General features: G+C 40.5%; 2 protein-coding genes across 4 annotated transcripts; both read right to left on the bottom strand.

Annotated features, from left to right (window-relative positions):
- Positions 1-1,069: 1,069 nt before the first annotated feature.
- Positions 1,070-8,018, bottom strand: LOC104920037 (T-box transcription factor TBX2b). The gene is made up of 7 exons (XM_010732189.3): positions 6,217-8,018; positions 5,814-6,081; positions 5,464-5,610; positions 5,180-5,256; positions 4,932-5,092; positions 3,817-4,217; positions 1,070-2,967 (listed from the first exon to the last, which is right to left on the bottom strand). The coding sequence occupies exons 1-7, from the start codon at positions 6,573-6,575 to the stop codon at positions 2,551-2,553; spliced, it is 1,830 nt and encodes a 609-aa protein (XP_010730491.1). The 5' UTR covers positions 6,576-8,018; the 3' UTR covers positions 1,070-2,550.
- An 11,354-nt stretch (positions 8,019-19,372) lies between these two features.
- Positions 19,373-26,895, bottom strand: LOC104920027 (protein phosphatase 1D). 3 transcript variants are annotated; one of them, XM_010732181.3, is made up of 7 exons: positions 26,006-26,893; positions 23,829-24,057; positions 23,512-23,636; positions 23,217-23,398; positions 22,807-23,034; positions 22,361-22,448; positions 21,415-21,549 (listed from the first exon to the last, which is right to left on the bottom strand). In XM_010732181.3, exons 1-6 carry the CDS (start codon positions 26,523-26,525, stop codon positions 22,365-22,367), a joined length of 1,368 nt encoding a protein of 455 aa, XP_010730483.2. In that variant the 5' UTR covers positions 26,526-26,893; the 3' UTR covers positions 21,415-21,549; positions 22,361-22,364. The 3 variants fall into 3 exon arrangements, with proteins under 3 accessions (XP_019115185.1, XP_010730483.2, XP_019115186.1); XM_019259641.2 differs by having other exon boundaries at positions 21,420-21,546; positions 26,006-26,895; XM_019259640.2 differs by lacking the exon at positions 22,361-22,448 and having other exon boundaries at positions 19,373-21,549; positions 26,006-26,888.
- Positions 26,896-27,677: the final 782 nt, after the last annotated feature.

Genomic DNA, 27,677 nt, shown 5'->3' with positions numbered 1-27,677 from the left:
AAGGAGAACTGTATAATGCACTGCATAATGGCCACACTTTTTTCCCACTTACTTTCCAAGTTATTTGCCAAAATGTATATTTATCCACCTGCTTTGCACAATAGCTTTTTCTAGGAGGCTCTAAAACTGAATGGGTAAACATGAGTGCCTTTTGAGGTCTCAACAGTTTTACGAGCGCGTCTTTAAGAAACACACAAGCAGCAAGCATATCCATCTTTCTTGATACATTCATGTAGTGGATTTCCCCCCTTGACAGCTCTGCCTCCAACTGGGTGCCACATCCCTTCTGGTGTGAGGCAGACAGACGATACATCATTGGGGAAAACTGGCAGCCTGAATGATGACTGCAGAGAATTCACTCTGCTATATCCATTGTGATAATGTGCCACGGCAAAACCTTTTGCCTCTGCCCAAGAGTAAATACAGCGTGTGCTGCCTCTTTTGCATACATGCGCAGCTATCTACAGTTGTTTGCATGAGTTTTAACCATAGCTTCTATTTCCAAAAAAGTGACATGACTTTTTGTTACAATGCACTGGGCATTACCCTTTAGTCCACATCAGGGCTTCATTGTTTTCCCTGTGTTTTTCAGCTTTATAAGCATGACCATAATCATGCACTTACACTTTCCCCCAAAATATACATGTTAACAAATCTGTGTGAAAGCTGCAGCATGTAGAAAAAAACTTTTTACTACTTGACTTATTTGATAAATCCGTGCATACTGTTTTTAATTGATTCAAATCTCATCTGTGTAACCGTTCCCCTCTCAAGCCAACACAGAGACAAATTAGAGATGCCTTTATTTTAAGAAGAATAAAGCTTAATTACAAGTCTATTGACCACGACCGGGAAGAGAGCAGACATTATACCAGTTTTAAAGTCTCTGCTTCCTGTCAGAATTATTAGTCTTCTTATCCCAAAAGTCAGAAGAAAAACGACGACAGAGAGGCATCGTTTTATTACTACGCTCCATGTCTGTGGAACAGCCTCCCTGAAGACCTGAGGGCAGCAGAGAATGCTAAACTCTGCCTTTTAAACATTTCAATCTGTTCCATTATTCGATTAGATTATTATTCATTCATTTAGTTAATTAATTTGCCTATTTAGTGATTGATGTCTCTAAATAAATCTTTCAAAACCTTTTCATAACAATTATATGAGTCAATATGTTGTGAAGACGTATGGCCAGAGGGATTAGAAACTTAAATGTAGCTTTGCTGTCACAAGCAGAGATGTTTTGGGAAATACTCAAGCGAGCAGCGAGGTGCACTCATGCATATGGAATGAAGTGCACAGGACTGCAGACTCACCTTTATTGCTCATCCATTTTCCCTTTGGCCAAAGGCATGGCAGCAGCTGTTGCATAGTGCAGCTTTTAGCTTGCCATGGTGAAGCTTCAACAAGCATACACAACAATAAAATGCAAGATAAATATTAGTGTCACATTTTTTAATTGCCAGTTTTGACCATTATATGTTCCTTGAGAAGGACTGAGTAGAAGTGCCAAGATTACTTCCATCCCAGGGCATCCCAGGTGAAGGCACAGTACATTAACCTGGACCGTCCTGAAAACAGTAACCACAAGGCGTGAAGTTTAATTCATTTAAAGGATTATGCGTAGCACTAAGACAAATCCTGATCAGTCCACCTCTTAGATCCAGTGACAGCCCAGATCTTCAGACGTCTACGTGTCCTTGCTGACACTGATAGTTGATTGTGTATAACATGAGCTTCATTATTTGTCAGCTTTCTGTCCTCAAGAATCTACCTTTATCTTGATTCAGGCTGTAAATAACAGCAACAGTGTTGAACAAGGCAAGTTTTGAGAGCGCAGAGGCAATTTGATAGCTAAATTGTTCCTGACAGGCAGAATCCCTATTTAATGTGCAATGGAACACCAACAATAATATTACATGTATTACAAACATATTAAGACAACAGTATGAAATGTGAACAGCTTTATTTAAATTGTGAAAAACAACAACAACAACAACAACAACACAATAGCAGTTTACCTGAATAATTTTGCAGACAACCTGGCGGATATTTTTTCTTAAGTGCTGAAGAATCCTGAGTTTTTTCTCCGAGTCCACAGTGCAGCTTTGGTACATCAACTGTGAAGTGGTATATATTTTCCTCACATCTCATCTATGGCAGGTTCATCAGTGATCACTTACAGTATTCAGTCTCAAAAGGCTTTGTCATGTTTTATACGTGTGAAAAAAACTAAAAAGACAATAACAAATATTCACCTCATTGTACAGAATAAAGCAATAAAAAAGTGTTTTATTCATATTTAAAGCATAATATTGCTTTTACGGGGCATTCCACTTTGGGTTTTGCATAGCTTGTTTTCCCCAAAGGACTTGAAAAGATATTTTTGTTAATATAGAACTTTCAGTAAGCACAGATTTGGCAGTGATAAGTTAAATAGCAGCAAAACATGCAGTTTTTGACTATTTCTTTCGAGTGATTATGTGAAACATCATGAATTTGTCAGTGTGTCCATTACCCAGTATCCACCAGGCGTGGGATAAAAAAGAGAGTCTATTGTGGAGGAGGTGGTTTATCAAGTCCTTTCACCAGATTACATATGTTTTGCAGCTCATTAATAGAACCCTTGATAATGTTCTTTGGTGGAACAGTCTTCTGCTTGGACTTGCTTTTGAGACTGTGACTGTCAGACACTGAACTTGATTCTCTGCTCCTCGATTTGGACAGTTCACAATGCGAGTCTGAACTGCCAAACGATCTGGATGTCAGCAGATTTTGGCTCGATGTGACAGACTTCGGGATCTGATAAGGGTTGAATCGCAACCAAGGCCAAGAGCTGTGGAGGCAGTGGTTTCTAGCCAGCGTGGAGGTTGCAGAACAGGTGGGGAGAGCTGGAGCAATTGCAGCTTGTGCTGCCATGTGGCGGTACGGATAGGAGAACAATCCTCCAAAGGGTGACAGTGAGATTCCCTAGAGAAATAATAATGACAATAATTAGATTTCCTAAAATGACACCACATATTTTCTGATCTTGATACATATTTCAATTACAGACTTTATATATTTGTCAAAACATAAATATAAGTATGGTGGCATTAAACAAAAAAACCCAACAACAAATAAAAACACAATTAATATGAATTTTAATAGCATTGATGCATCTGTGATTTAGTTCAAACTAATTTTGTAGTGGATTTAGGCAAAAGTTGTCAGTAAATGACGTCAATGTGGATAATCCAATCCAAGCTAATCCAATCAAGTAACAAAAGTAGTACAACTTGTGCTTCTCTACACTATCGATTGCAAAGGTCTTTATAAAATATAAATGACAGTTCCGTATGTACTAACGCTGATGCGCATTATCATCATGTTTTCTATTGAAACTATGAGTAACTAAGAGGCAAAAATGTAGGTCAAGTGAAAATGATATGCCACAGGGAGCCAAATTATCTTTGGGAGCCAAGATCATTTGAACTGAAGTTGACCCCTTCACGTGCAACTATATTTATTTGTATAAATACATGTCAGAGTTTGTATCTCTGTGAGTTGTGAGCAGTTTAGCTGAGGAAAAGTCTGATGGTGTATCAGGTTTTTGTTTTTTTAATCATCTTGGGACTGAGGGCCGCTGGTTTGGAATCGAATATTGGTGTGACCGTAAGAACAGGTCATATCATTTAAGGATTGCACTGCAGAAACACATAACCAGTAATCATTTCTCTAAGTACTTTCTCTGCAGTCAACACCCATCTTATGAAATCTGTTCACTAGCATATTTAAATATGTGTAATATTAGCACGCAGTCTGCCAGCTGAAACCTACCTGAGATGTCAGCACGTGCTGTGAGAGGTGGAACATGAAGGGAGATGGAGAGGTGATGCTTTGAGAAGAAATGCCTCCATTTTCTAGGTTATTTACTCCAGGCAAAGAAGAAAACAGATGTCCCATACCCGTGGTGGAAAAAGCCTGTGGTTTTACTGACAATTGTCCAGGATGAAACAACAAAGGTGCCCCAAGCTTAAGAAACTGTTGGCACATATCCTCTGATGTTCTAAACATTGTTCTTTCTTTTGCTGTGTCCTGATTTTCATTGCTCTGACTGACAGCAAACTTGTTCCACAGTGTATTCTCGCTCTTCTGACTCAAAGTAGACAGATGTTCAGTCCTGGAAGAGCTGGTTTCAGCAATGTCCTCATCTTGCAGGTCAGTATCTGAATTGTCATCTGCGGGAAAAATAATTACATTCATTAGATATTTTCGGAGTTAAAAGTAAATTAGATCACTGTTGAGAGTTGAGTTGTGATAGATTCATGTGAGAGATGACTTTGCGCAAACATCTCGAGGCATGAACAACACGAGTTTTCATGTGTGACTGTAAGGCTCCAGGAGCTAACCGATGATTCATCAAAGCAAACATTTTTGTTTTGTCAAATTGAGTCACACAGTAAATTGAGGTTGTGATCTGTCAATCCGTGTTTGCATAGTTCACGTTGCTGTTATCCGAGTACTCAAGCGGTTCAATTGCATATCATCTGCCCACCAATGTGCTGGGCGCTTATGGTTTTTTCTTGTCACCGTGACCCTTGGAAAAGCTAGCACTCTTTACAGACAATCTATTTGAAGCACCCATCTCATATTCTCGGAACACGCCGCCTCCATTGCCGCCTTTTTCACAGAAGACATTTTGACACGTCATGGCAAGAAAACACAGGGATAAAGAATAACATAAATGATGGCTGACACCAACTGGGATGCTTCAGTAGAATGGAGCCACTGTTCATCTTATTAGTAACACGTGCTTTTCGTGCTGTGCCGAGTCAAATGTCTTCTGTGAGAAAAGGCCCATTTTGTCAACTTCTGCAGTCTAATGTGATAATCACGGACCCGGTTGTTTGCCATTTAGGCTTAATGGGATGAAAGACTGTTAAGTTAAACACCTTGGCCGGTTGGTGTGGACATCAGTGGGCTGCTCAGCTCCCGAGGGGAATAAAATGGATCGCTTGTACTTGGTTGTTCACATGAGTCATCAGAATCAGCACAGTCCCGGTCCATTTTGCTTTGGGTCTCATTCAGCGAAGATATGGTTAACTGCTTATTCCTGTGGATCACAAATAGAGGTTAGGTCTGCGTAAATACCCGTACACAACCCAGTCCTTTTATATCACGATGGTAGCAAAGCTTATACCTCTTTTCTCGTCTTCCATTCCCAGTGTCTCTGAATCCTTTGGCGAAGGGATTGTTGTCGATTTTTAGCTGTGTGATCTTATGGAGGAAAAGGAAAAATCAGCAAGTTTATAACCCTAAAGTTGACCTAAATCATGTCAAAATGTGCCAGACTCACGCTTTGCTCTAAAAATAAAATCTATATCCCTGCAAAGTTGCCAAGTGTATCCTGTGCACTTACACAATTAGGTCTGCTGTAAGTGTGTGTGTGGGTACAGAGGATGTGTGAGGAGGGGTGAGGATTACCTTTTCATTCTGATAGGCAGTGACAGCGATGAACTCTGTTTCAGGGAAAACGTAAGTCCTGAAGGTGCTGTATGGAAGCTTCATTATGTCGTTGGCTCTCACAATATGAAATCTGGGTTGGTATTTATGCATTGAATTCAAAATTGTCTGTTAAAATAAAAGACAAAGGAAGTCTACAGTGAGATAAGCAGCCTAACAAGGTCACTGTAAAACTCATATTTACACCACTGAGTGTATATATATATATATATATATATATATATATATATATAATATATAATATATATATCTATATATTATATCATCTATAATAACCCTAGATGCTTAAAATGTAATTGATTCATACTTACAAATCCATGCTTATCCGAAATATTATTTGTGAGTTTGAGTTTATGAAAGGCGACGGGCTTGCTCATCCATTGCTCTCCTTTGGATGGGCTGTCCGGGTGGATGTACATGCGTTTTGGCATCTCCGGGTCAGCCTTCCCAGCCACCATCCAACGGGAATTGTGGAACTTGAAACGGCAGTCATCAACGGCGACGATGTCCATCAGCAGGATGTACTTTGCTTTTTCATCCAGTCCATCTACCCGCACTTTGAAAGGCGGAAACATCCTCCTGTAGCAAAGGATTCACACAAAAACAAACAAACATGATATTTAAATGTCTAAGCACGAATTTAACTGGACCCCAGGAGCCAAAATAAATAAATAAACCCTGAGCAAAAGAATATGCACACTACAGTTTACCTACCTTCCCGATTTTGTAATAACCATCTCAGTTCCCCTTTTGTGAAATTCACTCCATAAATTTTGGGAGTCCAATGTGACTTTCGGGTCATCATCCACCTCCTCGTCCGGCTGCAGGTTGCTCTTCACGGACCGCAGGTTTACTGGCTGATGTTGGCGTCCCAGAGCTGCGTGCAGTCCCGCGTCAGCGGGTGTCTGCTCAAACAGAGGCTCAGACAGAGAGGCGACTTCTGGGAAAGTCATCCCGGGGTAAAACGAAGGCTGAGCGGCGGTAAGGAAAGATGACAAGGGCAAGGCACCTGTTCGATGAGCTTGGAAAGGATGGTAAGCCATGGCAGCCGCTGTGTCGACTGGATCTCTCATCGGGACATCCGATCTCAAAGGGTTGATACTATGAAGTCTTTCAGCCCGTTTGCTGCTGCAGGCGCGCGGGCGTCTAAATCCGAAATGCAAACACCTTTAGAAGAGTTTGTGAGTTTTGAATCATGGCCAAGAGTTCAAAGGAGGCAAATTTACACAGGTTTACAGGTACTAGTGCAAAGGCAAGCGTGATGGCATTTAATGCGTCCTTTGGATAGATCCAAAAGGAAACGGCAGCGCGCTTTGGGACCATGCGTAAAGCTGGTTAGGAAAGCTCCAATGGCACCAAGTGAGTGAGGACAGAGAGACTTCTCTCCGGCACAAGGCAAACTAACGAGGGGAATTTCACTGTCCGAACCTCTTACAGAGCGCTGGGCGTGGTTTTAAGCACTCAGACAATAAGGAGACAGGCAGAATTTATGTAATGTAGGTTAGTGATGCCTTTAATCAAATATTTTTTCCTAAATCTGGTCTAATCTTAAACATTTAAAACACCATAATAAAGCCCATATAAAGTTTTGCTTGTTTACTGTGCCTGATGTGGTGCGTACATTTTTGTTGTTGTTGTTGTGTAAAGGCAAAAAGGAAAAGATAAAATAAATGTGTTCATGCGTCTTTTGAAAACACCCATAGTTCTTGATTAAGCTGGGATGCAATGAATTTGTTAATTAATGCAGTCTTGGCGCCAGTGCCGGCGTCCCACTACGAGCCTCTCTCCTGTCACTTCACATTAGGCAACTATCCAAATCCTCAAGTTGCCTGCTCCAGTTTTCTTTCGGGTGCAGCCTTCAGTCCACTGCTTCCTTCAGCTTTTCTGGAGCAGTGAGAAAACCAGGAGAGGTAAGAATGACTCCAGGATCTAAATGAATGGAGTACTTCACTGGTGAAAGACTTCAGGTTTTCGGCCAGTGTGGCTCTTCAGGGATGACAAGACCTGAACAAATGCCTTTTTAGGGGTCTTTTTTATTTTTTATAGAGGCAGTTTAGCATTTTTTTTTTTAAATCTCCCTTGTTGCCGCAAACCACTCTACCATTAAAACTGACTTGGGGTGAATGCACGGCGTCTCAATAATTCATCCAGTCTTGATTTAGTTTAGAAAAAGAAGCCAAATGTTAATTCAGAGGAAGTTCAGATTTACTTGGTACCCTTGTAATCAAATTTAAATGAGATAGGTCTACGTCTACTAGATCAAACAGAGGTACATGTATAATATGCAACAGGACAGACAGATAAAATGAAATAAAAATAATAGTACATTTCCGTGGACAGTTAATGGCCTTTGTGTCCATACACAAGTTGGCTAACTCTCTAACTCTAAGTCAATCAGATGGTCCCAAAGAGAGACGACGAGGAAAGGTGAACTCAACTGGACACTGAGCTTAAATCCTATTTATTTATTTTATTTATTTAATATTGGCCATGTAGTGTTTATTATTCATATTGCAGCAACACATACACACAGTGGATTTGTAAATACTAAAAAAAAAATAAAATAAATAAAATAAATTGGCAGAAGTTACAAAGCATGTTTCTTTTCTCTCTTACACACACACTTCACAACTTTCTTATGTCAACTGGATGGGCCAACATACAATAACAATAATTAAAGAATAAACCAACTGCATACTGTGACTGAATTTTGCATAATACATCAATTTCCAAGATTTTTGCTTTTCAATGTACTTTTGGTGAAGAAGTTCAATGTAACATATACAAATTCTGTGCCATCACTTGACACAGAAAAACATTTTTTATGATTATCTCTAGTCTTCCCGAGGAGGAAAGGACTGATTAAAATGGTGAATGATGTTATCTTTTAATCAGTCCTTTCCTCCTCGGAAAGACTAGAAATAATGATAAAAAATAAGAAAACCACTGTTTTTCTCTTCGCCTTGTACCGAGGGCTGATGAGTACAAGGTGAAGTGGAGTGCTGCTTGACAGTTACAAGACAGGAAAGGCTCCAGATAGGAAGTGATCTCACAGGTCCCCACAAATGATGAATGGCTCCCAAGATAGTGAAGGGTAATAACTTGTAATCAAAGCCATAAGAGTTCAGAGAAGCATTATTTAGTGAAGAAGGTTGGGAAGACATCATTCTCCATTCCTTTCTGTATATATTCACAGAAATGGTGTGCTTTGAGGTTGCCTGTCCAACTGCAAGAAGTTTGGGGTTGAAGAGGGGAGTGGCAATGATCTGCTTTTCCTCACTCAGCACTACTGTGAAGGATGGACTGTATGCCACGAGTCTTCTCTGGTGCAGCTCCAGAAGCGCCAGAAACAGGAAGGAGGCAATCAATCTGAGTGATGGTGCATGAATTTAACCTCTCCAGTCCCGCTCCACACCTGGGACAAATTCAGAAAAATGTTAGGCCACTGAGGGTTCCTGGCAAGTCATCCAAAGGGCAAGCCAGTAAAGTACGTATCACATCTGAAGGTTGGAGAGCGCTCTTAAATGACAAACGGGAGAAGGAGGACAGGAAGATAACTTAAGCGTGGACTTAAAGCCGAGCAGAGAGGTCTAAGGACCGGTCACCTCAAGTGTTGTCTGGACTTTGTAGTGTCTTGTTTTAATCATCACATCATATTGGTAACTTAATAGACACAACATATGGATCTGTTTATCCTGGTTGTAAGATGTGGATGCTGGGGTTAGTCCAACTCCAAAAGCAGGGAGCTGCATTACCACAAAAAGGCTTATTTATGTATTCAGTTATGAGTATTTTTCCTGTAATGTGCTGGAATGATATTCAGACCTCCTGCCTCCGCTTACATTTCATTTGAATTATATGTGCATTATAACAAAATTTCTGTCTATGTTTATCTGGAGTGATTCATGATAGTATCACTTTCCCGAACAGAGCAAGGAGTTTGGTGTACTTTCTGGCCTCCAGCTGAGTGGAATGTGAACGTTGTTAATAATTACAAAGAGGTTAAGATGATGAACTTATCTTTCTTGTTTTATGTTATATTTTTGCATATTTTTGCGTGTTTTTACACTATACTACTATATACTACTACAGCGTGTGGGTGATATATAATGGGTTAATTGCCCGAGTGCTGTGGAGCTGATTATTCCCTCTTAGCCTCCTGAGTAAGCCTTCAAGTCATCTGGGGGACAGCTTCATAGAGCGTCTACAAGTTGGTGGTAGACTGCAGATGCAGAGCCTCAATTTATACCATATCAGAGACCTTACAAAGGTTTAGAGCTGAGTGATGGTGCATTAATTTAATTCAACAGTTGTACCAAAGCTGAAAGACCAAGCCAGTGACCATCTACCAGGCTCCCAGGACCTGAACCTGTGACGCCCATGGTATCAATGTCCCAAAATCTGAAATCATAAAAATCACAAGGTTAAAGTTGATCTTTTCTGTAATGATCTTACAATGAATCCACAATTACAATCCAGACAACAGATCAGACCATGGATTACAGAAGGCAAGAGAAGATGTAAGTGTGGTCCCACTGGATGTATATTTCACTTTGGCACGTGGGATCATCCACCATTTGAAAATCATCCCTAGTGTTTTAAGACACGGAAAACAATGTTGAATTTAAAAGCTACGAATGCCACGCATTTAGTATCAAATTGAAGAGGAAGATGTGCTTTTAAAAAAATGAAAACAACTTGTGATTGTCAAGTTCTTTCTGTTTTTCATTTTTCTACAATTCCTCTGGGTATCAGACTCTTTGCCCAGTCCAATCTAAGTCTAACTCTTGGTCCATCAATGCTTGCGGTGCTCTTGAGGTTCAGACAGTTTTTCTTTGGCAGTGAGTGGAGATCGAGTGGTAACCTCTGTGGCTGTGAAGTGAAACCAATGTGTCAGTGCCAAAAAGTGCAGTTCCTCAAACAGCAACTTGAAGCTGGCTACAAAATGAGTCAATCTCCACATGCCCTGATAGTTAAATGCCCAACTTCATTAAACTGGTGAAGGTTCTGATCCAGAGGTTTTGGGGAAAAAAGAGAGAAACTAGGATGATCTTAACCTTCCACTTGGTCTCTCTGAATTATGTCAGTGCACATTACAGTTCTCCTTTCTAAAATGCAAATGGTAAATGTAGTAACTTGCAATAAGCTTCAGTGGACAAGCAACACTTTTAAGAATGGCACTAAATATGATCTTCTTACTGCAAATGTGTTGATTTTGTTGTCTGCTATGAACAAAATACATTTCCTTAATTTTCCTGTTTTGGAATGAAATTAAATAATGAAAGTTAATTTATAACTACATACATTTATAATGTGGTGATTAATCTACATTTGGTCAGGGCAAAATGACCACCTGTGATGACCATTTTATTAGCATCTATCTGAATGTATTTTTTGCAAAATTGCATCCTAGATTCTAGATTCAACGATCAGATCAGCAGTCAACATTGTTAAAACAATGCTGCATGTAAAATTCACACACATCCACCTTTTTGTAAGCGAGACACCTCAAAGCAAAGATACAGATGGCATCATCTGTCTTTATTCACAATCCTCAGGCTTTCTAGGGATACTTTCCTTTTCCAAGAACAAGTACAGTAAATGGATTCAGACACAACACTGCTGACCTCTTAATCCATTTATCTCTCAATTAGGTGTCAACGTGCTCACGAGACACAGTACCATGACTAATACCCCACAACTCATGAACTCAAAGTAATCCTTTTACCTCACACATAGGGAGCAGATTTTAGGCAGATTAAGACCAGATTATGTCCAGGCATGTGAATGGTTTTTTTTTAGTAATCTACTAATTTATCCCACAATTATTGAATGTTTTGTTATTGGTAAACTGAGGCAAGCAATATACTAACAGTAAGTCACTGACTATTTCATCAAAGGATAGGACAAAATCATTCAGACTGACGCTTTACACTTTGCATTTACCTGTTAAAACAAAGAGCAAGATGCTTGCAGATATTTGGAGAAAACATATATTATAGGGATAGCTTGGGTATGCAGTAGGGTTGCATGAGGTATCGACCCATGCACCCACAGTAGACAGCAGTCAGCACACTCTCAGTGTTTGGGGAACAGACAGGCTTTTCTTTTGCCTTAACTGTAGAACTTTCTTACGCATAAGCCCAACTGCAAGCACACAAGCAAGCACCATCTTTGAAATCTTTCGAAACAGGACGTTTGATTTCAGTCCGATCTTCCTAACTCAAACCGCGACAATACAAACAGCTGATGTGCTGTGTAACACAGTGCAGCTGGGAGTTCTACGAGTAGTGTCAAAGAAAAAGGCTGTTGGATGGCAAGGTAAATCAGTGAAAATATTCTTGATTTAACGTACACTTAAAAGGATATTGATTTTATTTGAGAGTTGAGACTTTTAATGTGGCCAGAATATGTTTTGTGTCAGGCTCCAGACTCTGCTTCTCCAAACTGGGGGCATGCTTGAAAAACTGTGACTTGGGCATAGTTTTCTTTAAGGCGATTTCATAGGCAATTGTGTGGCACAATGATTAGGTGGCCTGGTGAGAAATTTATAGTGTGTATGGGGTTCCAGACATCCACCTAACGTCCAATAAGGCTAAGACTCTTACTCCGATCAAGCCTCTGAATCCTGGATTATAACGCCACAGAGGGTCATCATTGTAAACCACAGGAGAGGATTTTTATCCTGCCAGATACCCAGTGACCGCACAGGTTTATTAGTAATCCCATTGACCTGATTAAGCAGTGTGAAAAACGTAACATCATAATTCAGTGGCAACATATTTTAATCTAATATAAAATGTGTGTCAAGGAAAAAATAATCAGATACTAGAAATCATAAATCAGTTTGGTCTGACTCCCTATTATTATACATGCAGTATGTGGACACACTCTCTATGTCAACACATACAATGACGCCATTATCGGTCCTCTGGGCTGACCATCAACTCGACATCATAGCATTAGGTTAGGATAAGGTTGCTGTGTAGCATTTAGACTCTCAAACAGAGATCATCTGCAGTGATAACTTGATTTTTGCTGATCAAATTGGTGGTATTTTGGTGAAAACGGACCTTAGATGTCTCACAACAATGTGTGTTTCTGCCACTTCTAGAAGACATAGAAGTTTCTGTTATAGTAACTATAATGTATTATTCATTTTATATTCATCGTCATCGTCCTAATTAACTGTTAAGGCTGTCTTTTCTTTTGCTGAGCTGTCATGTGTCACTGTAAATGTTTCAGAGCGATGAGACCAGACATATAAACCTGATATATAAACTTTCCACCAGTCTTTTTGAATCGTGCACCGATGGATCTAGTGTTTAGTAAATGCTTGTACAAAGGAACACATTTGATAAGACAGCAGCGTCTGATCTTCATCGCTGCTGTTTGTCCTTCGCTGCTTTTTCGTCATTGTGTTTCGTGCCAAATCGGGGTACGTGGACAAACACACAGAGATGCTCGCAGATGCAAAAACACAGAGGGGAGAAGTGAAAAGAAACAGTTGACTCATCTCGTTCCTAATTCCCTGCTGGCGATGGAGACAGCTCTCAAGTCACTGAATTTGTATTGCTAGAATGTGTTGTCTTTTCAGTTTGGATTAAGGTGAGAGTGAAGGCAGGAGGACGTGCTGAAGCCTGGGAGCTGTCCAATGCTTCCTCTGTCACTGCCAGTGTGTCTTGCTGCTTTTAACACCGTCACTTTCACATACTCGACACAACCCACCACAAAGCAAAGTATACTCCAGTTGCACAGAGCCAGTAAGTAAAACAGTCACAACGTACACAAATACCCACAACCCAGATTTTACAGCAAATACTATTAAGCAATTGACATTGGCAAAGCCTTTTGCAGAGTAGCTCAAGAATTAGCAACAGGATGTGTCTGAAGGCGGATTGCAGTCTTGGAACACTGGTGACAAAAAGGATGTATGTCATAGAACAGGTACCCAAGAGTTAAAAAATAAATAGCTCTTTGTTGTCCCCCCCTTATTCCATAACTTCACATCTTCCCCAGTATTTACATATATTTACTGGTATATATGATACTGGTACAGCATTAGTATTAAAGATTTAAAGATTACACAGTAACTCTGGAGTAATTACACTGTGTGATGTGGGCTATAATCTAAAGCGTCATCAGATAATCTTGTCCGAGGTGTCCCAGGTGACCAATGATCAATCCCCAGCCGGAGTTGTGGAGCAAAGTTAAGTAGGGGCATTAGAGGACAGATACCCGGTCTGATGAGACACAAATCCCTTGATGCAATACTTACAAGTCGACTAAAATATTGGTTCAGTTCCCTTAAGACCATGGAAAATAAACCATTCACAACCTACATCACCTCAAATGGCCTGTGGACTTCGACTCTGAGGTCACTGAGCTCTTCATCCTTTAGATTAGAAGTTCAGGCACTAATTTTAGATACCTGTGTCTGTGGTCTTATTGAATGTAAGCCTGTTTTCATTCTTTTAGTAAATCGAGGATTTCCCTTGGCACAGCTATCATGGTCTGATACAATGTGTGTATCACCCACAGTGCCACCACCAACTAAGACAGGTTACTCAGTAAAAGGCTGAAATTATGTTAATGAGTTACACATTTTACGTGACACCCAGTATGGCACCCTGGCAGCAGTTAGGGGTTCTGTACCTTGCTCAAGGGCACCTCAGCAGTGTCCATCAGGTGAACTGGCACCTCTCAGACTACCAGTCCACCTTCCATACTTTGGTCCATACTGGACTTGAACCGGCCACCCACTGGTTCCCGAGACTGAGCTACTGCCTCACTGGAGAAAAGGTGGTATGTTGGTATATACAAAAGTGTGTCCATCCCTGTCTCTGTCACACCCTAACCCTAACTCTAAACTCTAACCCTAACTCTAGAGAGTTGAGCTGAAAGACACAAAACATGGTGATAATTTCATCACTAACAAACACCCAGTCATTTGACCCATTCTAATTATAAAAGCAATGATTAATGTAGATTTAAGTATAACATGTTTGTAGCAGGTAACATGAATAAAATATAAAACTGATAAATAAAACTAGCACTAATGATAGTGACACTATTTGCATGTCAGCAGTTGATCAGGTAACATCCCCTCAGTGAATCTTGGGAACATAGCAAGTAAAAAAAAAAAGTATCACCTGTTAAGATCATGTAAGTCATAAAGCAGGTCTGAAAGAATCCACAGCAGTTACATGTATTAATGCTGCAAAAAATATAAAGCATAATCAGGGACTGTAACACTGTAGCTTCTCTCTGTAAAGTGAGCTGCAGTGCCCACGAAGCTACACTGACTGTCATGTAATATTGAGTATTATGGACCCCTCTTGTCCTCTCAGGTCCCATCCACTGCTGTCAGATGCCCTCGGGGCGTGGAGGCAAGCTTATTTTGCTATGAATGGTTCCTTCTGCTTCAGGGAAAAAGCACACACACAGAAATTGTTATGCACAGCAGTTCCAGTTCCCAACGAACTGAAAGATGACGTTCCATAATGACTTTTAGGTGAGGCAGGGCAGAGATGAGTTCAAATGCAGCTGTACAAAAGCCTTCTGCTGACTGTCTCTGTCTCTCTGATGGGATTTCTGACACTTCTCAACACAAAGTGGAGAAGAGTGGCATGCTAAGAAAGACATAAATGATTTAATAGCAAATCTAATGCAGCAAAGTAACCAGAGAACTGTGGTATCGCGTAAGATAGAAGACTAAATCTTTGTTACAAATGATGTACTGAGTCAGACATTGTCTGTTCTATTCTCTGTCAAAAACATTTTTGTCCCACTGAGAATCCTAAATTGGTTTCATGGCCATAACACAGTATGTTCTTATGAATAGTCCAAATCCAAAGTACAGCTAATATTTCAACATTTATATTTCCCATTGTCTGTGTAGTTTGCATATATATATATATAGATAGAGCCTTTTATTTCATGATATGTTATACATTTTATGATAAGTACAAGAGTGAACATAAGACAGAACAATCACACCTACAGGTGGCACAGGTTCTGATCAAAAGAGATTTCAATTAAATTGGCATGTACTTGTATCGCATGGTTCAAAAGTTGATGTATTAGCCCAAAAACAACCCCCCCCCCCCAAAAAAAAAAGGGAGAAAGCCATGCCATCTTGAATGCTACTATATTAAAAGCATTTATACTAGGCGCTTCTAACTTTGAGAGCCACGCACATAGTCATCAGTTGCCGGTTAGACTGTCAGTCCCCCTCTGAAAGCCTGCTAAATGAATTTGTAGGAAACACGTCTTCCCGTAAATCCAATAAATGTAAACAAACAAAGTCATAGTGGTGCGACAGTGTCTCAACAGGGAGTCAACTCTATTAGGCTTATTTCCAAAATCAGATGTCTGTCTGCCGGGACGAATGTTTAACTTGCTTAAGAAGCAAAAATATTTCTTAATTTTATTAAATGAACAAAAGATGCTTTTTTTCTAAGGCCATTGGACGTTTTGGAGCTGGTGCCACTGCACTGATAGTTGATGAGGCTGTAAGATGGTTAGAATTGACTGGCGTCTCTATTAGGCCTTGATTGAATTTGGGGCTATATATTTATAGTCCCTGCAGCAAGAACAATGACTTGGCCCTCTCTTTATGATTAGTTGTGTCTCTGTCTCTCTGTCATTAGATTAGGTTGGAATCCCAGACGCCTGGAGTCTGCACTTTAAAAACACCGCCACAAATGGGTTAATGCAACCCAAAATTCATTACTACAACACTGTAAAAAAATTAATAAATCACAAATTCTTAGAAAATAACTCTAACTTTTTTTTACAGCAGTTTTCTGCTTTATTTTGAATTTCATATCAAAATTGTATAAAATTATGGACAGATCTTTAAATAAATAATAACACTGTTTTTTAAAGTAGTATTTTAGTAAGTATTATCCCAATAATGATATAAGAAAAATCTGTGCGCCAAAAGAGTTTATTTCCTGATTATGTGGCCCCTGAATATGCACAACACAACTGCTCAGACTCACCCACGAGTTCCCTTTAGGGGTGTCCAAACTGTTCCACAAAGAGCCGGTGTGTCTGCAGGTTTTTGTTCCAACCAACCAAGAGCACACAGTTTGACCAATCAACTCTCTGAAGACTGAGATCAGTTGATTAAATGAGTCAAGTCTGGTGTGCTGCTGTTTGGTTGGAAGGAAAACCTGCAGCCACACCGGCCCTTTGTGGAACAGTTTGGACACCCCTGCGCGCATAGACTTTACACTGTAATGATGTCAGAAATTTAAAAAATAAAAGAAGAAATTATCGACTTGGGGAAAGTTTTGGTTGGTGGATGACTGTATTCAGGATGATCATGCTATCCATCCAAATGAGTGACTCTTTTGATCTGTGTACATCAGGGGTTTGTGCCCAGTCTAGTGTGAAGGTCTATGTGACCCTGATCAACAACAGAGATGACACAGCACTCATAAATGTTCGGGCCGGATCTTATGACCTCTCACAAAGGGAAGCCATTGTGTTGTGGCTTGGGAACCAGAGGGTGGCCGTTCAGTCAAGTCCATGCTGGACTGAAAATATGGAAGGCGGACTGATAGCTGGAGAGGTGCCAGCTCACCTCCTGGGCACTGCCGAGGTGCCCTTGAACAAGACACCAAACCTGTATGTTAAAATGCATGTAAATAAAACTGACTGAAAAAAGAATTTCGCCGTTGAGGGATTAATAAAGTATCTTTTCTCTTCAAATCCCCTTATTCAGTGATTATCTTCAAGATCAGCTAAGGAGCATAACCAGACATTCTGATTCTTTGCAACATGGCCACAAACCAGGCCAGTGCCACAGAACAGAACGAGAGAGGCAACGTTTTATTACAATTGGTACATTTATGATATAATAACAAAAGGATAATCTGGAAAAGAATCTAATCTTTGACAAGAGTGAAACATAAAAAACAACAATTTTTTGTGATGAAAATAGTATGTGATCACGATCTTGGCTGCCTCCTTTGAGTCAGAGCAAGGGGCAAAAAAAGGAGGGCACGTCAGGTCCCATCATCTGGAGAAGTCTTCCTCCTCATAGCACTTACTCCAGAGCCTCCCGAGAGTGGCAGAGGGCAAGCCATTAAAGGCCTGTTGAAACACTACACATACTGTCAGGAGGAGACAGGAGACCTGGAAAGAAGGGTGAGGCAGCGCTCCACCAAAGGCTGCGACACTCTTACGGTCCCAGCTCTCAGTGCTCCTGTCCACACTAAGAGTGCGATTGTGCCAGATGAGCAAGTCTAATTTAATGATCATAATTTCATGGGACACCCTGAGGGGAGGTGCAAAGTTGGAAGTTACGTGTACATGTTTGTTGTATAGAGACAGAAGAAAGAGTGAGAGCAGCAGTCAGAACATGTGGGTGACAATATTGACATTTGTCATATACCTGAGCAACTATCTGAAGGATCTGCGCACACATTTACGCCCCTCCTCCAGGTGAACTGTAAAATTTGTATTTGTCTAAATGCCTGCAAAACCGATCACATTCCCAACAGCCTCAGGTGTGTTCTGTGTCTAATGCTAATCAGCAAATGTTGACACATTTTGACACATAAAACTATCAAAAAGCATGTCAGAAAGATTTAGCTCAAAGCACCACTGTGCCTCACAAAGCCACTAGTCTGGTTTAACTTTGTGAGTTTCCCCAAAGCCTCTGCTTTGCATGTTGTTCTATCACTCTGCTGAATGAGCTTCATGCAGGGTCTTCTGGGGGACATATTATGACAGTAAGGATGGAAAACCAGCTATAGAGACACCATGACAAACACAGCACAGGCTTTGGAAGCAAACATACAAATCACAACTGAGCACAGTTTGGGATATATTTATATATTTTTTTAATTTAAATAGCTGAAATTGTTTTTCCATTACTGTCCTGAATCTGCGCAAAAGGATGTAGGGGTGTTAGAATTGTCCCGTCTAGTCTGCTTTGATCATGCTTATTTGTAAGAAATATGAAGATGGGGGGGAGTAGAGGGCGAGGTGGTGTACACTGTGACGCTCCACTGGCTGATGTACAATGACAGACTGTCTGCAGTAAGAGGGGAACATTGCATGTTAGGCAGGTCAGCAGATGTCGGGGCTGACAGTCAATAAAATATTCAAGTCAAGACACTGCTATCATGGATCTGATGTCTGTAATGTCTCAGAAAAAATGCCACGGGTAAGGACAAGAAACCTAAAGCACAGTGTATGTCACAGAGACAATCACATAAGACAAGGGATATTTTTCATTTACCTGCACAGTGTGTGAGTCAAGGTTTCAAGCTCAAATTATTTCAGGAAAAGGGTTCAGGGTCTCATTTCTTTCAATCTATCCTTCTCTTCTGAGAGAGTGAATCTTAAGCTGATTGCATGAGACATTAGAGTGCTTCAGGAGCTCGTTATGTGCATTTGTAGGAAGGTGGAAAATCGATAGAGCAATTAGTGTTGCCAAAACTGCATATACTTGGTAATGTTCTGCATTCACCATTTTTCCTGTTCAAGTGGCTATATTTAAATAGTCTAAGGCTCCATTAAAGAGTAATCTGAATGTGCAGCCTTCATTTAAAGTCATTTAGTTTGTTCTTCTTAAAAATAGTCATGGAGATCCAGCGAGTGCAAAACATTTGCGATCAGAGCAGATCTTTTGCATCAGCTTTTCAGATGAACAAAATGTTAAGTTACTGTAGAGACACAACTGTTTAATCCCTTTACATTACCGCCATCTACTGGAGAATAACATAACTGCCAGTGCACCTTAAACGAATATAGGTTTAACTATTAACAAAGCTGATCGACGTGTTGCTTTAAGAAACAGAAAAATACTGAACTCATAGTGATGACACACAACAGGCCTGACGACACCAAGTGGAAAATGAGAACTTTATTACAACACACAAACATTGTATATCCAGTCACTTTCAAAGCATGTCACGTATACAGTTAGTCCTGAAAAGTGGCTGCAGTGTATATGAAGCCAGACCCCAAGCATTGTAATTAGTCATAAACGAACCACATGCTCATTAACATCCATAACCTCCGGACACTTCACAACATACAGAGTAGATCTGAGCATGCCAGACTCCTGAAAATGAACCAGGTTACTTTGCATAATAATGTACTGTACAAACTTCTATTGCATATTGACGTACTGTACGAAACAACAAACTGCTCTGTAATATAACTTAAAAAAAACATCGACCAGGTTTTAGGAGCAGGTTCAAGAAGCTGCACTCTGAATGGTAAAATGACATCGGTACATGATGAACGGCTGAGGCTGGGCCACAGCCATACTTACACGGACATATCCTCGAGATTCTCACCTAAACATGTGGAAAAGCACCTCGGACTTTGTTTGTGCTAAGGCAAACATGACACTTTTGAATGTAAAAAGAAGGCAAACGATTCAGCCAGAACAGTACCCGAGCTGCCATATTAACACAAGTTAGAACTTTGTAATGAACTATACTCCATGAAACGGGAACTTTCTGTATTTGACATTACGTACCCATAGAGGTGTTTTACGTGCAGATTAAAACACAAGTTATGGATGCAAACCACACAAGAGGGTACAATACATGAGAACAAAGAGGAAGACCTATTGAAAAAGGTGTTAGTGCCTAGCAGACACTTTAACTGAACAAAAAAATCAAAAAGGCAAAGCACACTCCAAAAGCACCTTCCTGTGGAAAAACATCTTGACCATAACCCGACAACGTACACTTCTGACTGTACCGTTGAAACAAATGCACGTCTAGATAGGCCCAAGGTTTTTAAAACAACATGCAACAGTAATTTAAATCATACACGGAGATGCTTGGAATGGATCAATATGACTCTCCAGCAAAGAAAAAATAATTAAACGTACCATCAAAGGCTCAGTTCATTAAAACACACATATCTACAGTAACTAAACGGATAGATACCAACCAGGGCATGTGCGATTTCATGGTTTTTTTTTCTGATTTGGGTGAACTGACCCTTTAACACCTCCTCAGAAGCTATGCGTGATCATGACAGTACTTAATTAACCACTGGTAAAGACATAAAACTTAAAAATCACCTCAGACCATTTGCTTGTCTTTCCACTATTTTGCACAGGTAACACATTTTATCCAAGAGGAAAGATTCAAAACAACTAGTCTGAGGTAACCGAGGAAAGACGGGCATGTTATAGCATCTAAAAACAAATCTAAAATAGTTCATTCATTTGATAAATATTTAAAACTGGAAGATAGTGTGTGTCAACAGTTCTGCTGAACCGATTCTTTATCTCAGATTGTAGTGATCCATCTTCTTTAAAATAGGTCTTTTGGATATACTATACATACGTATAAGTATGAAAATAGATTGTGTAGACTTAACGGATCTAAATTTTTTAATTTAAAGTCAAGCTTAAATTTTAAAGGGGAAAGGGGGGGGTGTAGGGGGCAGGAAGAAGAGCGAGAAGAAAAAAAAGTCAAAAACAGTTAACACATTTACAATCTCAAAATTTTTCACATATTTACAAAAAACAAAAACTTTGTATAAAAAAGTATACATCTAGGAATAGGCCTGTGGCAAACCTGATACACGATGCGGATTATGCTTCAAAAACTGGTTCTGGGAGATTCAGCACACGCACAAGGCAGAGTTGTGGTGCTGTGGTAGCATACTGCGTTCCTCGGAGGAGCTTCTCTCTCCCTTTTGAGCATGTGTTTGACGGGTTTGTTCGCTTTGTACATTGCTATGAGGCGTCACGTGGGGGAAGCTTTTGTTGCTGGACCGGCCGAGTCGACGTTGAGGACCTCTGAGTTCGGGGGGAGTGTGCGGAGAACGGCGAGACCTTTTTAACGGAGGGGCGGAGTCCATTTGGGTTGTGGAGTCTTGCTTTTCGAAAACATTCACGGAACCGTCTGCGTGGGGGGCCAGCGTGGCCCTCACGGAGTCAACGTCAGGTAAGAGCTGTGCGGTGGCACAGAAAGCTGCTTCGTACAGCCCGAGTGCCTGCTCCAGAGTTGTGGAACTGTCTTTGAATGGGGAGAGAGCGCTCACTGCATCGCTCTGCTGCAATAAAACAAATCAGAAATGAAAATGCAACAATTTATTAACAGATTTTTTTTAAAAAGGGAATTTAATTAAATGACTACTACAAATAATACACCATTATTCATAGTTTTAAACTGACTTAAATTCTGTCTGTTCTATGGCAAGTAAAAAAAAGAAAAAAGAAAAACGGAAGCACAACTCGTCATACGTCAATCTAAAGTTGAAAATGAGACACACAGATGAGTGATAATGGTGAGAATGTGGATTGTAGGCAGTAAATATAGACTTTCAAAGTCACCTTCTCCTTCCCCTTCCTGAGTAAATCCATCTCCTCTTATAAGAGTCATGGAAAAGGCTTCTGTAGTCTTCATACTAAAGCCTTCTAGACTTTGGTAGAAACCAGTGAAATTGTTTCTTAGTCTAATATCAGCTATTAGCTACTGTACCTGGACATAATAAAGCTTTCTGTTGGGCGCTGGTGAATATGATATTTGGCTTTTTAAATAAGCAAACAGATTTGCTGTCGCCCTCTACTGGCTGATGGTGCTAATCCTCTGTTTTGATGGTTTTTAAATCGGTTATCTCATTTTTGTAAATTATTTTAGTAAAAAAAAAAAAAAAAAAAAGTGATCTACATCTCTCTTATATCAATGCCACTGTAGCTGGCCAGTGCTCCCAAGCAGAGAAGTTTAACCGGTTGTCACCTTACCCAAACAACTGAACGTTTTGCCGGCAGGTTCAACAGACGAGCCTGGCTATTCGGCTAATAAGATACATCAAATCATCGGCGGGTCATGTTGCTGAGACATTTTTATAACTGAGCAGTCACCTCACTACCACTCCAGGCATGGCCATCCCTCATGTTCTTCTCCAAATATCTCATCTTCTTCATAAAACATGTCATCCTCATGCTCCGCCTGTTGGCCCCGAAAACAAAGAGTGATTCGTTGAAACCGATTAGTCCACTGTAACTGGTACGACCTTAAGTCAACAGCCATGTTGACTACAAAGCCTTCATATTTTAAACTGGTGAAAGTATTGAACAAAATGACAATAAAAATGGACTGTAATATATACATATATATATATATAAAAGGACAATACAGTGAATAGCAAACAACAAACATATAAGAATATATATATTTCCACTGTCAGAGTGGTGCTGAGGTTTCCCCAGCAGTGGCCAACTCTGCATTTGGAAAATATCTGTCATTTTGTTATATGATTTATATGAAACATTACAAAAGGAGGATGTAACAAAGTGGAGGCACTGACCTTTGGGACCTCACATGTGTTATAGGTAGTTCCTGGGTATGGAACATGGTCAATTCCTGTAGCCATGTCGACAACAATCTCGTCTCGATGCATAGGGATAGGTGGTCCTCCGCGCTCCTGTAGGGCCAGGACAATAACTGTTGTGTTGTCTGCACGGAGCATGCGTTCTTTCCAAAACAACAGAGCTGTGCATCCCAGCCGGCGGGCGCATGACATTCCCTTTGGTCCCTAGAAAGTGAAAAGAAGCGCCGGGAGAAGAAAGATTAACGTTTTTTATAAAGTCTTGTTGATATAACCCTGTGAATTCTACAGCTTCCATGCACCGACAAGTGTGTAAATCAAGACAAAATTGTAAATATTTGAAATCTAAAAAACATATATGATTATTTTTTAGTTGTACGATTACTTACCACCATTTTGTCATGGCTATAACACATATTGACTGCATTCTTGGGTGGCATCATATTCCATAGTCCGTCACTCCCGAGGATGATGTAGCGATGACGTTTGGGGTCAAGAGTCATCACGGTGGTATCGGGCTCTGGAGAAACTACAAACTCCCCGCTATAGAAATCGTAGCTCCACAGATCCCCTGTCAACGGAGCAGAACATATTAATAATTAAAAAGAATAAAAAATATTCATCAGCAATATAAAGTATAATTTTATGGACACTAATCCCGACAGAGAGGGGCGTCATCTTTACCGAGGGATCGTGCCACCGCCAGGAACGGGATCTGGTCTATGACTGTACTCCTCCTCACGGGGCCATTATGCGTCAGTCTGGGCCTCTTCCACACAACGCGGTTCACCCCAGACTTCTTCATTACACTACAGTGACAAGAATAACACAGCATGTTTTTTAAGCTTGAGAGAAAATGTTACAAACGTCGAAAGGAACAAGTGCCACATCTGCCCTCCGTGTGATGTGTTATTTACCCCGCCGACCTTATAATATAATTCAATCTTGAAACACGGCTCCGCAGAAGAAGTCTTCTATGGGCGCCTGTCGACTCAACTCACCTGCCACCCAGTCGTTCAATCCTTTCTTTTTCTTTAGGGAGTTCGGGTTTGTGGTCTTGTGTTACTTCGAGCGCCTGGAGCGTGATATCAGAGTCGTTTTCTTTCACTCCAACCACTACCGCCGAATCCCCGACATGAGCGACATACATGTGGACTCCGCGGATTACAATCACGCTGGCTGTGGTGCCCGATGTACTGGGCAGGCCAGTAATAGTCTTTGGCCACTCCGCTGTGAGGGAGAAAAGAAAAATAAGAAGTAATTCATGTTACTCTGTGATCGAATATCAAAGTTTTTTTAGATTTTGGTGACAGACAATATGGTTTCTTAGGTTTAAGACAAAAGTAAGAGACAGTATTACTGGCGAGAGTACGCTGAGGCAGGTAGAAGGTAGACTGATGGTAGAAATATCTTTATTTGTGATTTCCACTGTGCACTAGAGGCTTAAATATAAACCGTTAGGAAGCCTTTCCATCTGGCAAAAACATGTTAATAATGTCTACGCAGGTCAGAGAGCATTTCTTTAACTTTAAGACAACCAAAAACAAATTATGTTAACGTACATGTGTAAACAAATATGTCAACCATAATCTAGCCTGCAAGCGAGTCTCTGGCAAATATGTACTTTTGAACCTGCTTTACTTCAGAAGTCATAAAACCCATAACCTTAAAAGCAACCGCATGGAACTGTTTGGTTCTGTGTTTTCTGTCTCTACACACACTTGAAGCTTCTCGCAGCATCGACAGGAAGTTAAAAGTAAAGCAACACCTGTGACATTCATTTACTCGTTCCCGACGCAAATGCGAAAGAAGTTTAGACCCCCAAAGACAGCTGCAGAGTCAGCCAAACGACTCGCTTTGCAGCACCACTGATGAAGATAGATTCTGCTGGCCATCGGAGCCTAATGACCACATAAGTCAGGCTTATTTTAGTCAGTCTGGCCTGACTTCATGATGCATTGATGTGATCTGATCTCCGGATCTCACGTCCGTGTTGTAAAGCCATGAATGACGGGTTCTTAATCCAGTTTGGGTCTGTTTACATTAGTTCTAGTAGTTCTTTGACTGATTTATACATTTAAACAGCTCATTAGTCGAGATTCAATAATTTAACTGGTCACAAATAAAACTGTTTTGATGGTAAATCACTGTGGTTAATGTTTGGCTACATTGGGGCACAAATAAAATAAAATAAAAATAAATATTAGTTATGGCACTGCTCCCCAACCAGGAGGTCCGGACGGACCCCCATTAAACTTGACAGGTGATCGTGAAGGCTTCTTTATTTTATCAACTTTTAAAATATAAATATATATAAACACAGTAGGTTTATATCTCAGCAGGAGACCTGAACACAAGTTATATTCACAGAGTAACAGAGAAATCACAGAAAACAATGGAAGCCTATTGTATGGATCTAAAAAAATATATCAGGGAAACTTCTGAGGTCTCTGCTGCAATATTCAGATTAATCAATAATCTGCTCAAAATCCATCCAAACTACACGTATGACACAAACTTCCTGCAATTATTGTTTTCAGTATTTGGGTTAATTGTTCATTTCTATAGTTGTTATGCAAAAATTCTCACACACTCAATGGTAGAAAAGGACTTCCTTAGGGGAAAAAAAAGTTAGGAAACCATTGACGGTTATGGTTATACTCTTATACTCTCAAGGTAACCTGTTAAACTTCTACAGACAAATGCTACAAATACTAAACTCAAATATTGAATCTGCAGGCTGACTATTCAAATAAAGTGTCACCATCCTTTCTGTAGAGATTCATGATGCACTGCAGAGCATGTGCACATAATGTTTGAATTGCATACTGATTCTGACATTATTCACAGACCTCACAGCTATTTATTCATGTCTTCTGGACCTGGTATGGGTTTCTATATAAGGCTTAATCCACTTGTATTTACTACTTTGATGAAATCATCCATCAGAGATATGTTGCCAACTGTGATGAGAGCTGTGTCGTGGTCAGATGACTGGCTCGCTGTGTTATTATGGGCTGGGCCAGTCAGCAGAGGATTGGACATCATCATCATCATCATCATCATCAAACCAGCTGAGGATGCTGCTGCCGCCTCATGTGACAGTTTCATTGCTAGAATCATGAGCAACAAAGCACAGACAGTAACAAACATGACAACAAGTCAGCGTTAAACTCACGCAGCTCCTTCCACATCGCATGGTGACAGGCGATGAAGCCTTTCCGAAGAGCCGCGCACACTTCTCCGTGATCCTTGGACCAGAACCCCCGCTGCCTCTTCAACAAATCCCACAGATTCTCCCGGGCGAAGTGCGCCGCTTCCCGACCCCCGTGACCGTCAAACACGGCGAAAAACGCCACGGATCTGCGGGTGTCGACTACGCGCTCTGCGACTTTTGCGTCCGACGCCGGCGGCGCACCGTCCTCGTTGGATAGACTCTCTACCCACATCGCAGATACGGGACGAGACTCGACGGCGACGTCCCGGTCCTGGTCCCGGTCCTGTGCCTCGTTTTCAGTCTGTTTGGTGGGCTCACCCTCCGCGTTGAGCTGCCCTCCGTGCCTCTGCGACTTTGGATAATCTTCCACAGGCGTCGGCGTCGGCTCGTACTCGATTCGTATCTCGACAACATCCTCCATGTATTTCCTCCCTCCTTGCTCCGAAAACGCGCTCATACGGAACACTATCGCCTCGTCCATGACTGTGAACGCCTAATAACGTTTATCCGAGCGGTAAAAGCGGCACATGTAGCTGCTAACCGTAGCTCGGGAGCTAAAAATTATTTGAACCGATTTTTGCCGCGATTGTATGGCCGAAGGCTTCCTTCCTTTTTTGTTTATCTTCTCCGAGACGTCCCGCTGTACGCGATGACGTCATGTTTTTTTTTTTTTCCAACTTAGCAACGACGCACGGCACGCCTGGCTATGATGCGTTCACTGGCACTCGAAGACATTTGTGACGATCACCCGACATATGGGACACATGCATAAAAAAAAACAAACAAACTGCGAATAATCTCGAATGTGGCCATTTTCATGACTCACTACTAGATGATTTGTCACAGACCCAATCCCAGCTGTTGTTTTATGTGCTTTGCCATTATTATGAGAAGCAAAGAAAACTTTTTTCTAAAAATTGACTGAGGAGACTTTAATGCAGCACAGTTGCCGTAGAATTAAGTATTAAGGGAGAACAACAGCCAAAGGAAGCAAACAATTAAGATGATTCTGTTGTGACCATAGACTATATGCTATACTGACATTTATGGGTATATGATTCACAAATGTCAGAAGCAATATTACAGTATATAGCAGCATGCTGCTTTTAAATAATGGGCTAAACTAAGCTAAACCTGCCAAAGGAAGCAAACAATTAAGATTATTCTGTTGTGACCATAACTTAGACTATATGCTATACTGACAGTTATGGGTATATCATTCACAAATGTCAAAAGAAATATTATAGTATATAGCAGCATGCTGCTTTTAAATAATGGGCTAAACTAAGCTAAACCTGCTAAAGGAAGCAAACAATTAAGATTATTCTGTTGTGACCATAACTTAGACTATATGCTATGCTGACATTTATGGGTATATCATTCACAAATGTCAGAAGCAATATTACAGTATATAGCAGCATGCTGCTTTTAAATAATGGGCTAAACTAAGCTAAACTTGCCAAAGGAAGCAAACAATTAAGAGTATTCTGTTGTGACCATAACTGAGACTATATGCTATACTGACAGTTATGGGTATATCATTCACAAATGTCAAAAGCAATATTACAGTATATAGCAGCATGCTGCTTTTAAATAATGGGCTAAACTAAGCTAAACCTGCCAAAGGAAGCAA

Source organism: Larimichthys crocea, chromosome XXII (assembly GCF_000972845.2).
Source record: "Larimichthys crocea isolate SSNF chromosome XXII, L_crocea_2.0, whole genome shotgun sequence".
Classification (NCBI taxonomy): domain Eukaryota; kingdom Metazoa; phylum Chordata; class Actinopteri; family Sciaenidae; genus Larimichthys; species Larimichthys crocea.
Note: the sequence above shows the minus strand (reverse complement) of the source record. Positions and strands in the feature narration are given on the sequence as shown.